This window comes from Gadus chalcogrammus, chromosome 19, assembly GCF_026213295.1.
Source record: "Gadus chalcogrammus isolate NIFS_2021 chromosome 19, NIFS_Gcha_1.0, whole genome shotgun sequence".
In the NCBI taxonomy this organism is placed as follows: Eukaryota; Metazoa; Chordata; class Actinopteri; order Gadiformes; family Gadidae; genus Gadus; species Gadus chalcogrammus.
In genome coordinates, this window is record NC_079430.1 from 11,727,328 (window position 1) to 11,742,327 (window position 15,000).

Genomic DNA, 15,000 nt, shown 5'->3' on the forward strand with positions numbered 1-15,000 from the left:
TGTGTGTGTGTGTGTGTGTGTGTGTGTGTGTGTGTGTGTGTGTGTGTGTGTGTGTGTGTGTGTGTGTGTGTGTGTGTGTGTGTGTGTGTGTAGTTGCCCTTCATGGGCTACCAAGCCCAGCAGGTGATCTCTGTGCTGTCGGACCCCAGGCCACCGGTCCTGAGCCCGGCCCAGAGCGTGCTCCTCTTCCAGGGCTGCAGGGTTCTGCTGGCCAGCCTGCAGCACAGCCAACGCCTGAGACACTACCTGCACTCCCACTACCACGAGGAGTTCCGGTCAGTCACCACCAGAGGGCGCCAAATCCAATCTAGTTTTACTCGTATAAACGCTATTTGAGGTCTATAAGGGAATAATTAATATGGAATATTAAATCCTTGTAGGATTAAGGCTAGAATAATACACAAGCTTGAAATCACTTGAAGCCAATCTTACCAGTTCCATTGATTATCTGGTTGCACTATCTTTCTATAGCCTGGGAGATCTCCCTGATGTTCAGAGTGGCGAAACCCAATCTTGATTATTTGAAGGTCCCATGAGGCTTACGTTTCTGGCCCTTCGGCAACAAGAACATAATGTTCCTGTCCCGGACAGCTCATTCGTTCCCGTCGCCTCTCCCCAGGTACTGCGTGAAGCTGTCGAGCGCCGCAGAGAGACTGCCTCCCCACTACCCCATCAGCCAGCCTGCCCTGGGCCTCATCCACCAGCTCCTCACCCTCATTCTGCCCAGACTGCTTCCTGTTAGCACGCTAGCATACTAGCTGCAGGCACAGTGCAGTGAACGCTGGCAAATGACTGGAAGGAAAAGTCCACCGTTTTGTATTATCGCAATGGTTAATTTAGATAAAGCAAAATAGACGGTTTACTTGTGTCTATCAAAGCACAAATAATGTGGGGAGATTATACTGTCTCGGTATCAGTTAGTCTACTCCATTAATTACATTTGGTAAACAGAACAGAACAGCAACATAAAACTTCAAGTGGGAAATGAATCATGTTGGTTGTACCACCTTAAGGTTTTCATCTTGAAACAAATATTAGTAATGGTAGTTACTAAGTTAATGGTAAGTCTACCATTATATTTGATGATAATATTAAAAGTGAAACAATTGACAATCATATTTTAACAGTAGTGTGTAGAAATTAATTAGGCATTTAATTTATGACGTACACACACTCGATTCATCAAATTCATTTTCTGCATGACGCAGTATCTACTTCATACGATACTGGTGCCGTTATTATATTCTATAAGCACATTGGCCTCACAGAACTCAGGAGTGTGCCTTATCTGTGGATATGAAGGAACTATCAGGTGACAAATTAACAACACTGTGTCACCCAATTTATCATGACCGAGACTTCACGTTCCTTACATTGTGGAGTGAGAAACATGGGTCCTTATCTTACTGTAAGCCTTGCTTGATCAGTATCCAGGTTCGCTGTTGTAAGTAGGACCTAACTGGTTTGAGATTGCCAGGGTGTAGAAGTCAATAATAACTTTCACTTAACAAGGTGTTTGAGGTACTATTGCCAATATTGGCTTTGCTGTCCTTTTGCTTGCACATTTCCAATGCACTTTCTTGGAGTGATAGAGGCAATAACTAGTTGTTGACATGTTCACTGCCTTGTATTAGCATAACAGATTACATCTGTTTACTATTATTATAATGACTATTATTATGATCAGTTCACATATGAATCTGTCATTAAAGATCATTCATGAATGTGTCTTATTGTGTTTCCACTTTGATAGTATACCGTTAGGAATAGCAGAGGTGCTGGATAATGATTTTACATGTAATAATGTGGATTTATAACCTAGGATGCAAGAATGATTGTTTCTAAAACCACAATTAAACAAAACAATCATAACAAGTTAACAAAGGTACCAGCAGTTGCTCTATTTAACTAACTAAAATAATGCTTGTGGTAGTTTATAAACATAGACCTATTGGACACAAATCTTTTTTTTTTTAGAATTTATTTACAAGTTAAAAGTAAAAAAAGAAAGAGAAAGAGGCCAATATTTTCCTCTACTTTCCCTACTCCTGATGCTCCCTGATTAGATGGAGGATCTTCAGCATCAAGTCATCGATCCTATCCTCAGGCACCTTCCGAAGGAAACGGCAGACGGTACCGGCGAAGAAATACATGTCGTTATTATCGTCCTCTTCTCCTCTCGGTACAGCAGCCGCTGCGACCGGACGCACTGGGCCGCTCATCCCCATCGCTCGCCTCCTCCTCTTGGCCGCCCGTCGGCGGGCTGCCTGGCCCTGCCGGATCGAGGCTGCCATGTAGGACAACGACGACAGCGGCCTCGTAGTGGCCTGCTGGGACCCCCCGGGCTCGGGCTTGGCTGGTGGTTCGGTGGGCGGGCAGCTGCTCCCCCCGACCGCGACGGAAGGCGGCGGATGAGCTGCGGTTTCAGGAAGGGACACCGGCTTCTCGGGGGTCAGCCAGGCTTCCAGCTTCTCGTCTGGGGCTTCGTTATTGGGAGGGGGGGCGTCATCCGGCTACAATCGAGGGATACAAAGGAAAGATTGGTGGAATGTAAGGTAGAATACACTGGAACATTGTTTAATCTAGAACACACCAGAACACACTGGCCACAGAAACCAGCAACTGTTCAACATCACCATTTGCATAGCATTGAGAAGGTTATGGTTAAAGGTTAGGTGTATGTTTTGTTCTTTGTTTACTAATATAATAATAACTAAGATAATAACTAGAATACACTAGCATTAAGTAGGCCTATAGCCTACAGAACGTGTGTGTGTGTGTGTGTGTGTGTGTGTGTGTGTGTGTGTGTGTGTGTGTGTGTGTGTGTGTGTGTGTGTGTGTGTGTGTGTGTGTGTGTGTGTGTGTGTGTGTGTTTGCGTGCGTGTGTGTAGGTGCGTGCGTGTGTGAATAAGCTTGTACCTCATTTGGAATAGTACTCTTCGTTTCTGTCTCACGATGCTTGATGAAGCAGTCCAGCCAGCTCAGCATCGTGTAAATACGCGGTGGAACAGTGGCCACCCCATATACCCCGCCATCCTCACTTCTCGCCCACTTCAATTTACGTTTTGCTTTGGAAAACCTGTCGCGTAGGTATTTCCATTTGGCTCGACAGATCGCTTCATCCTTGCCCAGCGTTTTTCCGATCTCCTTCCAGGAGTTGTTGCTCTTTAGGAAGTCTTTGTAATCCCGCTGGGAAGGGTCGTACAGGTGGACGTACCTGCGGACCTCAGAGGCCAGCTTCTCCTCAAACGTGGACTCCATTGGTTATTGTATCTCCTTTTAACCTGTGTCCTGTTATTATGATCTATATATATATACGATGTTCCCGGTTCGACCCGAAATGCGTCTCGATGTAAAAGTATCATGCAGTGTGGGTTCTTCTCATTAATACCAACATCCAAGCATGTTCTGCATGCGGACGTCAACGGATGTCCGCTATTGCGTACATCTAGGTCGCGCGGATCCCAGCGCAGTCCGGTCTGTGTACGTCTGGACTAGGGTCGGGCTTCATTTTGAAGCATCGCATACCAATTTTACAAATAATTTGGGTTAGTCCGACTGTTGCACTGCGAGATAATAAGGATCAAATATCATATATATTGTTTGTATTATGCTGTTCGTAGTTGTTGGACATTATCAATTACTCAAATTATCATTGGATTGGAAGTGGAACCTTCTATACATCTCTCCAGGATGTACGAAACTGTACGAAAACTTCCGGCCCTTAAACAGGACGGACCGGAAGCAGCGTGAGGTTACAGGATTTTTTTCAGTGGTGCGACTCTGGTAAGTTTCTCAATTTCACATGTTTTGGATTTTCGATCTTTAAAATGACAGTATTATCAACTTCAATTATAAAACTTACGTGTATTTAGTATCTTATCATGCAAGAACAAAAAATCAATGTAAAGAGTGATGTCAAGTCAACGCAATGGCGGGAGTCGGCAGCCTCATTGCAAGGTCTGCAGGCTTCCACCTCCTGGATGTGTTAATCTATCAGCCACCTTGTGTGACCACTGTAGGCCCGCACATGACCTGTCGTCTCGGTACTGAGTAGATGCACTTGAACAGCGCTGATGATCCGAGTGTATGGATATATGCAATTGCTTGTATTATTAATATCCCAAACAAAATACTGTAAAGTTATTGTTTAGCTACGAACACTGGCCTTGAACGCACACATGCTGTCACCAGTTGTTTTGGTCCAAAATAATGGAAAGGCGTTCTTACTCACTAATTTCTTAATCTCTAAATTACTAATTTAAATTTCACTAAATTCAAAGCTGTTATTTGTGTTTAGTCATGTTTTAAATGCATACATGTAATGGGACTGACATCTTCATGTGTTACAAAGCATGTTTTTTTCGACATACTGCAGTTCTAACCATTTAATTCTCCCTCCTATCAGAAACCATTCTGTTCCTCTGAGGTTTTCGGCACAGAGAGAAAATGTTTAGAAACGCTTCGGCACAGGTGAGGATGACAAACCATTGCAACGTTTCACTCCTTTTCGTGTAGTTTATAATACCATTGGAACAATGCCTGTGAGTGGGACTGTATTTAGGCAGTCACAGGATTGAATGACACGTGCTGCTCTTGTTTTACTTTACAGATGTTTAGGCAGGTGGTGCGGCACGTGAGCACAGACCAAAGTCTCATCCTGGAGAGATGTAAGTTTATGTGTGTGTTTGTGTATTTACTTGTGGTTTGCCCCTATAGAGATGAATCTTCTTTTTACATTGTTAGGTATATTTTTTTAAGAAACTGTTGTTTTTGTGTGTGACCATTATTGAACTTGATGTGAAACAACAGCAGTGGCCTGATAGGTCGGTCATTAAAGGACTTAAAAAGGTCTGAATGAGTTGCTGTCATCAGGCTGTTGCTAGGGTAATAGGCTACAGAAGTGTTTCCAATTGCCATAAGGTAAAACAATGTTCATAAAGTGTGTGTCTGTGTGTGTCTTCCAGCGATCAACCGCGTGCAGCTCCTAGGCCGCGTGGGTCAGGACCCCGTCATGAGGCAGGTGGAGGGCCGTAACCCGGTAACCATCTTCTCCATGGCAACCAATGAGATGTGGCGTTCCGGGGAGGGAGAGGCGGGCTCGCAGAGTTCACAGCAAGGTACGGCCGACCACACCTCATGACATTATACACATTTAGACACTTTGTTTACATGTCTTCAATGTCCATCTGTGTCTCACACACGCGCACACACTTGGCTTTAAGGTCCACAAGTGTTAGGACAGTGAATAAGGGATACATTTGAGTCAAACAGTATGGACTGTGTATCCATTAGCAGTAATAACAAGCAGTGATTCTTGACTCCATTTGTGTGCCAGGCGACGTCAGCCAGAAGACCACCTGGCACCGGGTGTCCATATTCAAACCGGGCCTGAGGGACATTGCGTACCAGTACGTCAAGAAGGGGTACGGACCACCGCTAACCTTTCTAGTCATGAGAACCCCCTAAAGTGGAGTAGCTGAAAGTGCTGCCTGACCCAATGCAGTGTAGCTGTACTACTTTTATTTATTTTTTCCCCCGTTTAAATTTTTGGCAAATTAATAATTTTTTTAAAAATTCATAGGTGCTGTGTTTGCCTTCGTAAAGTTTGAGCTGTTGGTCTAAAATCCTTTCCGTCATTGGTTATCCCAGAGCTCGCATTCTGGTGGAGGGGAAGTTGGACTACGGCGAGTATGTAGACAAGAACCAGGTCCGGCGCCAGGCCACCACCATCATCGCAGGTACGCCACGCGCACACGCAACTGATGGCAGAACTATGCAAAATCTTCACACGTAGTTTGGTGCATGCAAATCATTTTGATTGTAGTGCCTGTGATAAGTTTATGAAAATGTTGATATTATCTTTTTGGATTGTCCCAAACATGCATACAAATTATGTCATGGCCATTGACAATCAAGAAAAACGTAGACTTAAACTTTTTAAACATATTTTTTTCTTCTCAGACAACATTGTCTTTCTTAGTGACAACGTACGAGAACGACAATGAAGAAGAGAAGTAGTTTTTTCTACACCCACTATGGAAAGAAGTCCGCCCCCAGCCCCATCTCGACTCATTTTCTTAGATCGTTCTTCAGTAAAACGTCTGAGGACTTCAACACTGACCAGGAAGAGAGGAACAGAGGAGCTCTGTTTGTATCCACTTTTTAAGGGGACAGAATATAGTGCAACACAATGCATTGTGTGACTTTGGCGCCCTCTAGTGGTAAAGGAAGCAGAAAGAGGTCTACTGTTTATGTCATGGGTAAACTGTCTGATACTTACAAATATATATACATAATCCCATATGTTCTCTATATTATGGAATTCACTGTATTAAAATGAATGTGACAAGCAGATGCAACAGAGTTAGTTATGGTTTGGTAGGAAGACAATAGAACAACCAGAGCATAATGCTTTAAGCAATTATGATGTATTAAAAATGTTACGTCATCAATATGGATATTTGAATCCATTACTGATCATGTCCAACTCTTTAAAACATCTAACCAATGTCTGATTTGCTGGTTTTCTTTTTTGGATCGGGCTTTACATCAAACCTTTTCCAAATCGAGTTTAACAACACAGTGAAAGTGCTGGAATCACTGAAGGGATTTGCAACAAATAGTATAGCAACGATAAATGTAAAGATATCTGACCCAACAACAACTGCCCCCATTGCTATTCATATAAAGGAAGGTTTGAGTTACAGGAAGTCTGTATTTTGTTGTTTATTCTAACAGTAAGACTGCTATCTTGTTACATTTCCTGATTCTTATGGTGATAACTCTGGCGATTCCTAGTCACTGTATCAATTCTCCAAAAAAAAATTGTGGATGCATTTAGGAGTATTATTTCCTTGTTTTTGGTGTCTCTGAAGTTGGTATTAGTTTTTTTTATTCCACTTGGAACAAAAGTATTTTTTTCTTTTTTTTGTCTGGTTTATTTTATGCCTCTCTATTCCTTAAATAAGTCCTATAGTCACGATGCGGTGACCCTTTCAGTTGTGCAAAGTGTGGTTGTTGCTTATATTGCGGCCAAGTCAGTTGAATTTCCTTAAGCAGGCAAGCCAAAAAGTTTCAGCAAGTCATTCATTGTTTGCTTTTTGTTGTCTTGGTTGACAGATCTATGTTGTAAGGCAAACAAAATTCATTTTTGTATATATGAATACAACATTTCTTCGGCACACAAATGGATTTATTTATTTCGTTTTACTTTAAGGAATTAACTTGCTATTCACTGTCGGTCGAAATTGTGAATGGATTACCAGAGGGCATTAATATGCATGTTTTCTTTATAGAAGTTCAAACTACTTCACTTTTTTGCAATGATGACATGTATTTGGCTGCAAGCAGTGTGGAACACGTTCTGCGTTGGCCTACTTTAATTTCCCATGGCTCATAGCACTTAAACCATCTCAATGCCACCCCTGGTTAAGTTATTTGTACTTTTATCTGGATAATATCTTTAAAGATGTATTCAAATGCATGCCATCTTATCTTTTTTGACAGACATTGCCCACTCTACCTTTTCTGTAATGATTAAAACAAGGTATACATTATTAATGCCTCAGAAATTCGCTCTGTTACAAGTTAATGCAGATATTAGATATTTTGGCTGCAAGTTGATTGTTGTCTTTATATCTTTCAATGGAGGTGGGTTTTGGTCAGAGGTATTCTTGGCCTTATTGGATTGGTCCCTGGTAGTGCACAGACAGTATTCTATTGGCTTTACTATTTGTAAAAGTATGACAAAGGAGTCAAAGCCACGCAATTGGCCGTTGCAGCCGCCATTCATTATGGACGACCGCTATAGTGAAATATGTGGGCGGGTCTTGGACCGTAAGGAACTTGTGGATTCTGGCTAATTAGGCATTAACTATTAGAAGCAAACATTGACTATTTATGGCAGAATAGATTTTTGAAAAAAAATGCATTGCTGACTGCTCTCCTAACATAAACACACAAATGTTATTAATGGTGCGGCCACACCAGACGCGTATCTCGCGTACTTTTTACGCGAGATACGCGCGTAAAATGTTGCTTGACCATTTTGTGTCAAAAATGGTCACATACGCGCAATACGCGCCATACGCGCATACGTCACTCGCCTAGATGAGTCCAATGTCCATGCAAGTGAACGGAGCGTTCCCTCTTCGTCATAACTATCAAACCAAACATCCTTCACATTCACCGAGCGAACATTATGAAAGTAAAATGCACATTTCTCGCTAGAAATGTTTCCATAAAAGCATTTAATGGCGTAACTATGTTACTATTTCCACACAGAATAAAGAAAAATGTCGGCCGTATGCTTCTGTCCAAGCTCACTACTCTCTGCCAGTGACGTCGGGTCAAGCTCAACGCTGATTGGGCAAGGCGGCAATCGTCAGACGCGTATCTCGCGTACTTCGCGTAAAAAGTTCAATTTTTTGAACTCTTGAAATGTACGCGATATACGCGATATACGCGCGTATAGCGCGTATTGCGCGTAAATATACGCACCACATACGCGCTATACGCGCGTACAATGTTGCTTATACGCTTAATACGCGTAATACGCGTAATACGCGTATTAAACCAATGGTTCCCTATGGAGAAAATGGCGATTTGAGACGCGAAGTACGCGAGATACGCGTCTGGTGTGGCCGCACCTTTATGGCGAAGATAAGCCTGTCTTCTGCTCCGCCGCCAGACTCCGCCCACATATCCTAAGCTGTCTGCTGGTGAAACTTCTCCCCAGGATAGAGAATAGGAGGAGAGCTTTCAACTCCAGTAGACCTTGAATCAAGAAGATAAACAAGACCCAGCTGGCCGGCTGCAGTTACCACGTTTGTGATCATTCACCCGAAAACAAAGCCGATTATTCACGAAGATTAATGCCTCAGGGTCGGGCGAAGCACATCTGCGTCTTTCCCATACCGAAGTTGTTGATAACTTTTCGCATGGACTTGAGCGATATCTAGGCAGAATAAAAGAGCGACCGAGAGTCACAAAGTCTTACTTCGCTGCAAGAAAACATCGTTTTGGTGACATCACGTTATTTGACATTTTTTAAGGACAGATCGGGCCCAGAAGCCGCGTTAATATAAAAAGATGGAAATCATGGACAGTGGCGAATCGTTTCTACACTGGGATCGGAATCTGAGTGAGATCTCGGAGAACGGGGACCACGACAACGGTCTTTACGGCACCGTAAGTGGCTCAGTGTTTGGAAGACTTTCTAAATTAATGTATCAAAGACTATGTACATTCTCCCCCATTATACAGGGCTAGAAGAGTGTGTGTATGTGTCTGTCTGTGTGCGTGTATATGCGCGCGCCTGAATTTTTGTGCGTGTGAGACTTGCGTGCGTGCACGAGAGATCCAGATGCGTCCCCTGCGCTCCGCTGTCTGGGCGAGCCTTGGGGTCCAGGATGCTAGTTCCATTCCTCGTCATAGTTCACATTTCTCACAGAGCACATCTTTCAGCCATAACCCAATACGATAAGTAATAGCCCTGATGGGTTTACTGTTCTGATGGGTTCCCCCATACTGTAGGCTACAATAATATCTAATGATTTGAGCGTTTGGCGTGAAGTGGGTGTTCTCGGTGCTTAATGCTTTTGAAAAAGTATCGTCTGGAGTGGTCCTCTCCTATTAGAGAGGGGCCTCGAGCCGAATACCTGGCGGGTCGTAAAAACCTGCAGCCAACAGAGAGTTATGCATCCAAAGAAAGCTTGCTCTGAATAATACGCCTGACCTGTACAACCCTAATCATTAGTAATTATCGCTAAATACCTATAGAACAAAAGGAGAAGCACGTTTAGTGAGTTCTGCAAGTTGTGTTCATGGACGTCAAAAACCTATCTCCTTCCTTTGAGTCTGCGTTCTATTTTTCCACCTAACTATTCTATGCAATCATGTATATAGTATGAACATGTATGGATATAGCCTAGCCTATATATACAAGGGTTTCCATAGATAATGTATGACTGTTTTACTTTATGCAGATGACAGGATAATTCCCTTTCCACTATCGAGAAAGCTTTCATTTTATTGCAGCCACAGGCTACCCTCATACTCACACACACACACACACACACACACACACACACACACACACACACACACACACACACACACACACACACACACACACACACACACACACAGTGTCTCCTTACGTGATCCCTCGTCTAAAGGAAAACTTTTGTCTGGTTATGCAACTTAGGTATGGTATGCGTCTCAACCATATGGTTTCTGGGTAGAAGCTCTTTTGGGCCAAAAGCTGTGTGTGCAGCGCACATGTGTGTGTTCGTTTGTGCATTTGTGTTTTTGCACAAGGAGGGATTGGGTTTACTGGGGAAAAAAAACCCAGCTGGCCTGCAGGATTGAAATCAGACACCCCTTGAGACACACACACACACACACACACACACACACACACACACACACACACACACACACACACACACACACACACACACACACACACACACACACACACACTGATAATGTGGTATTTGGCATAGTCCAGGTTAAGGCTGCAGACAGTCAGGTAATATGGTGTGTGTGTGTGTGTCTGTGTGTCTGCTAAAGCCTATGCATGCGGCAACAAGCAGCAGGTCCCAGCCTCATTAAACAAGCCTCTCACCCTGCCCCATCCCCCCTCAGCCCGGGGGGGTTCATTTAGCATCCATCCCGGAGTGCTTACACACACCTAACTCAGTTAAAAGAGCCTTTTTTGTTTGGCACCTTTCCTCACTTCCCTAAACGTATGCTGGCGACTTCCAGTAAGAGGTCGCAGGACAGGTTCGTCCGAGGCCCGGGACGAGAAACCTGAGGAGTGAAAGCCAAAGTGTCACCTAACGTGACACTGGGAAAGTCAAAAATGAAACTCATCCATCAATGAATGATATCCCCCTCGGTTTAACCCTTTTCTTAATCCCATACCGTTCCGGGGTATAAAGATGAGGAGAGGAACCACAGTCCTAATCATAACGGATGGCTTAAGTGTGCAAACTACAGTGCCCTATTTTTTTAGGTTGTCGGATCCACTCCTACTGTGTCGAACCCTCAACGAACCGCATTTGCTGCGTCTGCACTTGGCTCCTGGGCCCTTCAGCAGTTGTCATCCGGATCCAACACTTTATTGTCCTGCATTCAGTACGACAAAAGGATTTCTCCTCACCTTTGTTAGTGACCTCCTTCACTCCCACCGCGGATAGGGTGAAAACATACAATGTACACAACATAGGGAAGTCACAGTGGAACTATATATCAGCCAATAAACCACCTTTTAAAGATGTGAAGAAACAAAGATCAACGAGGTCTTGTTTGGTTAGTGAAAGCTCAGCTCACTTTTTCACCACTCTATGCAGCTACTGTTTGAGAGGTTTATATAGAAGGCATGCCGGGTTATGAATGGGCCCTCTAATATACAAGTTAACGTAGTGACCTCTATATTTAGCTAGGCTATCATAGTAGGGCTTTTCATATGTGCAGCCTATGCAAAAAAAAAGAGGGTGCAGGGGAGAGAGAGAGGGAGAGAGAGAGAGAGAGGGAGAGGGAGGGAGAGGGAGAGATAGAGAGAGAGAGGGAGGGAGAGGGAGAGAGAGGAGTGTGAGTGACTTGAGAGGAAAGGTGAATATTCTCTGATGGCAGGAGAACAGAGAGGCGTCTTTGTCTATTTCTCCTGGCTGTTCCCAACTCTCCTCATTCCTCTGGTTTTTTTTTACCCCCCCACACACACACACACACGCACACACACACACACACGCACACAGGGGCGCACACAGGGGCACAGAATCACTTTCCCTCCTGGGGTTAGTTGACATGGCATTCCTAACAACAATGTCAACTTTGAGGCTGTGTGCGTGTGTTGCTTTAACACAACCCACCCTGTTTTTCTCATTAAGACATGGGCCTACACCTCTCCCACTCTCACTCTGTGTCCCATAAACTGTCACATGGTTCATATTTATAAATAGATCTGCATATATAGGTTACAAGCCAACCTTATTAAATCCCTTATCAATTAAATGTCCCACTTCTTAGAATTTGTACACCGATCTCAATCAGCGACCTTCTCTCTACCCATTTTCCTGCCAATGAGTATGCCAAATGGATAGCGTTGAGTCAGATGAATTGGACTTTACAATTGGACAAATGGTATTCCATATGTTCTCTTCCAAAGACTGTTATCAAGGGTGATAACTGTTGGTGTGTTTGGAAATGGTAATTGCCCATGTCAGCTAATAGCCATGCACACTTGTATGACAATTACCTGATAAGATAAAGCCATGGTTTCAGTTCTGCTGATTTTTTTCCTGATTAATATTTGTGGTGGCTGATAGGAAGCATGGCACAGTGAACTTCTAGTGTGTCCGTTACCTGTTGTTGTGACATGCTGGGCTTATCTGGGAACAGTTGTAGCTTATCTGTTGTTTACAAGCCCCCCGTGAACCCATCCACGCATCCAGGGACAGATAAATGAATGGCCTTTCAGAAAGCCGCAGTCAACGAGGCGGCTTACAAGATAATCGATCTCATCAGATGTCTGGTCACTCACCAGACACCGCTCCTTCTGCATTTGTCGTAATGAATCGAGAATTGTAATTAGCAATTTAATTGTGTGCGTGCGTGTGTGTGTGTGTGCGTGCGCGCTTGGGTAGAATACGGTAGAATAAAAACTTGTCTGACAGTCACATACCCATCTTCCCTTAACTCCCTTGAACCTTGATCTATCATAAGGAAACTATTATCACACACAGACACACACTCACGATCGGACACATGGTGCCCCATCGTTCACACAAACACAAACACACATCTGGGCGATTGAAAGCGAGAGAGTGTATTTGCATTCTACAACAGCTTCCAGCGCTTCTCAGAAGTGCTTCACTTGTGTCACAGTAACGCGTAGAGCGGCTGTTTGCTTAAAGCGTCAAATATAGAATCTCCTTTGTCCAACTTGTCAGACGGATATTTGCATTATGAGTGATTTGGTTTCCGTGACGCATATTATGCGTGAGTAACACAGGTATTTATGCAGTAGGATATTCAAATATCGGCCTGTATTCCCACACATTCCTCACACTATTACCCATATATATATATATATAGCCTACTGTATACATCCATTCATTTTTTTCCTCAGAACTGAACTTGCAGTTCAGGTCTCTATGGCTTGTGAATCCGGCAGTCTTTCTTTCCTACAGTGTAGCGAAATACTAATGTGTCTATGTTGTGGTGAGGATGAGCATGGGTATTTAGCCTGCAGGTCCAATGGTAACACAAGTTCACTTTGACATTCTTATGGGCCAGCCCGACCCTGTAGCTCCTGTGTTTATTTGTGTGTGTGTGTGTGTGTGTGTGTGTGTGTGTGTGTGTGTGTGTGTGTGTGTGTGTGTGTGTGTGTGTGTGTGTGTGTGTGTGTGTGTGTGTGTGTGTGTGTGTGTGTGTGGGTGTGCCTTAGTGTGGTTGAGTGGTCAATTCTTTCAGAACACACACAATACGCTTCTGATAGGCCTGCTAATCAAACGTGTCTGCTGCCCACACGACCACATGCATGTGCACACAGAAACACACACAGGCTAGGTCAATGCAGCTTGCTCCTTTTGACTCTGGGTGTTCTCAGGCCAGTGCCTGTTCTCCTCTGGGGCAGGGCATCCTGCTTGTTAACTCATCTCTCTCTCTCTCTCTCTCTCTCTCTCTCTCTCTCTCTCTCTCTCTCTCTCTCTCTCTCTCACTCTCTCTCTCTCTGTCTCTGTCTCTGTCTCTGTCTCTGTCTCTCGCTCTCGCTCTGTTTTACTCACTCTCTCTCTCCGTCTCTGTCTCTCGCTCTGTTTTACTCACTCTGGTTTTCCTCTCTGTATCCTCTTTATCTCTCTTTAACTTGGCCCACTTTGATATAATGCCAAACTCACACACGTTTGCACGCTCACCAACGGCCCAATCGTAACGCACAGCCGCTGAACCAGACTGTCTCCATTTCACAATGCATGCAAAGAGCGATGAAGACAAGCCAGTATTTCCTCTATGCTGCTCTTCATTCTTGAGGATCTGGACGTACAGCTGGATCTTCAGGTTATGGTTTACACACACACACACACACACACACACACACACACACACACACACACACACACACACACACACACACACACACACACACACACACACACACACACACACACACACACACACACATTAACACACAAACGCTTTTACTCGCAAGCATCAACACACTCACACCCTCAGGACCTGATTTATATTCAGACGGGGAAAATAGCTGTATGAGGAAACCGGGCCTTTCCTAACTAATGACAGAACAATATATTTATATTTGTATATTCGTAGCTCTTTCTACGTGATATATATATTTATATTCCTTTGCTAAAAATGACAGGTATTAAAAGGTGATACATTGACCTGGACTTAAGAACGTCCCACGGCCATCTTGTCATGAATGGCGTGAATCCCAGAGAAAACGTTTCACAAAAACTCAGGAGGAACATTCTCGAGTTTCTTCTCAACTTTGCGAGAAGAATTTGCATCAAACCCACGAGCAAGGAAGGAAGAAACGTGAGAGCCGGGTCTTCCAGTCTAGGCTGCCAGAAAGACACGAGAGATGATTCTGGAAGCTGCTGTGGAACGCTGCTGGTGCACACATGGAGCAAGCATGGGCCTGAACTGGATTCTGGGCTCGGTGACAGCACCGCTTGCTTTAAAAATCTGACGCAACCCCCACGCTTGAGCTAGCAACCGTAGTGAACCGCTGGAGACTCTGCTAGCCAGCTAGCTGGAGTTTGCTCCATGCAGGCCTTTGAGGCCTAAAGAAGGTAGCAATCATCTTAGTGAGAGGGCTTATTACGCCGAATCCACAGGGGCAGCCACGCTACGACGCACGGCTAAATATATAGCTCTCATGTTCACTTTATTTTTAGTACCCTTGTCTTTTTCTTTCTTTCTTTCTTTCTTTCTTTCTTTCTTTCTTTCTTTCTTTCTTTCTTTCTTTCT

General features: G+C 43.9%; 4 protein-coding genes across 4 annotated transcripts in view; 3 read left to right on the plus strand and 1 right to left on the minus strand.

Annotated features, from left to right (window-relative positions):
- Nucleotides 1–998, plus strand: part of c19h12orf56 (chromosome 19 C12orf56 homolog) — a 12,513-nt gene extending 11,515 nt beyond the window's left edge. The window contains exons 13-14 of the mRNA XM_056578728.1: nt 94–275; nt 620–998. Of these exons, the coding sequence (XP_056434703.1) occupies nt 94–275; nt 620–758 (321 nt within the window). The 3' untranslated portion in view covers nt 759–998. The remainder of the gene's footprint in view (nt 1–93; nt 276–619) is intronic.
- Nucleotides 999–2,018: 1,020 nt separating this feature from the next.
- LOC130372620 (uncharacterized) lies at nt 2,019–3,701 on the minus strand. The gene is made up of 2 exons (XM_056578729.1): nt 2,920–3,701; nt 2,019–2,513 (listed from the first exon to the last, which is right to left on the minus strand). Exons 1-2 carry the CDS (start codon nt 3,259–3,261, stop codon nt 2,043–2,045), a joined length of 813 nt encoding a protein of 270 aa, XP_056434704.1. The 5' UTR covers nt 3,262–3,701; the 3' UTR covers nt 2,019–2,042.
- On the plus strand, nt 3,682–7,578 carry ssbp1 (single-stranded DNA binding protein 1). The gene is made up of 7 exons (XM_056578730.1): nt 3,682–3,786; nt 4,409–4,473; nt 4,613–4,670; nt 4,968–5,120; nt 5,339–5,426; nt 5,653–5,741; nt 5,965–7,578. The coding sequence occupies exons 2-7, from the start codon at nt 4,450–4,452 to the stop codon at nt 6,006–6,008; spliced, it is 456 nt and encodes a 151-aa protein (XP_056434705.1). The 5' UTR covers nt 3,682–3,786; nt 4,409–4,449; the 3' UTR covers nt 6,009–7,578.
- A 1,130-nt stretch (nt 7,579–8,708) lies between these two features.
- LOC130372842 (diacylglycerol kinase iota-like) overlaps nt 8,709–15,000 on the plus strand; it is a 49,587-nt gene continuing 43,295 nt past the window's right edge. Inside the window, exon 1 of the mRNA XM_056579001.1 lies at nt 8,709–9,192. Coding sequence (XP_056434976.1) covers nt 9,094–9,192 — 99 coding nt within the window. The 5' untranslated portion in view covers nt 8,709–9,093. The remainder of the gene's footprint in view (nt 9,193–15,000) is intronic.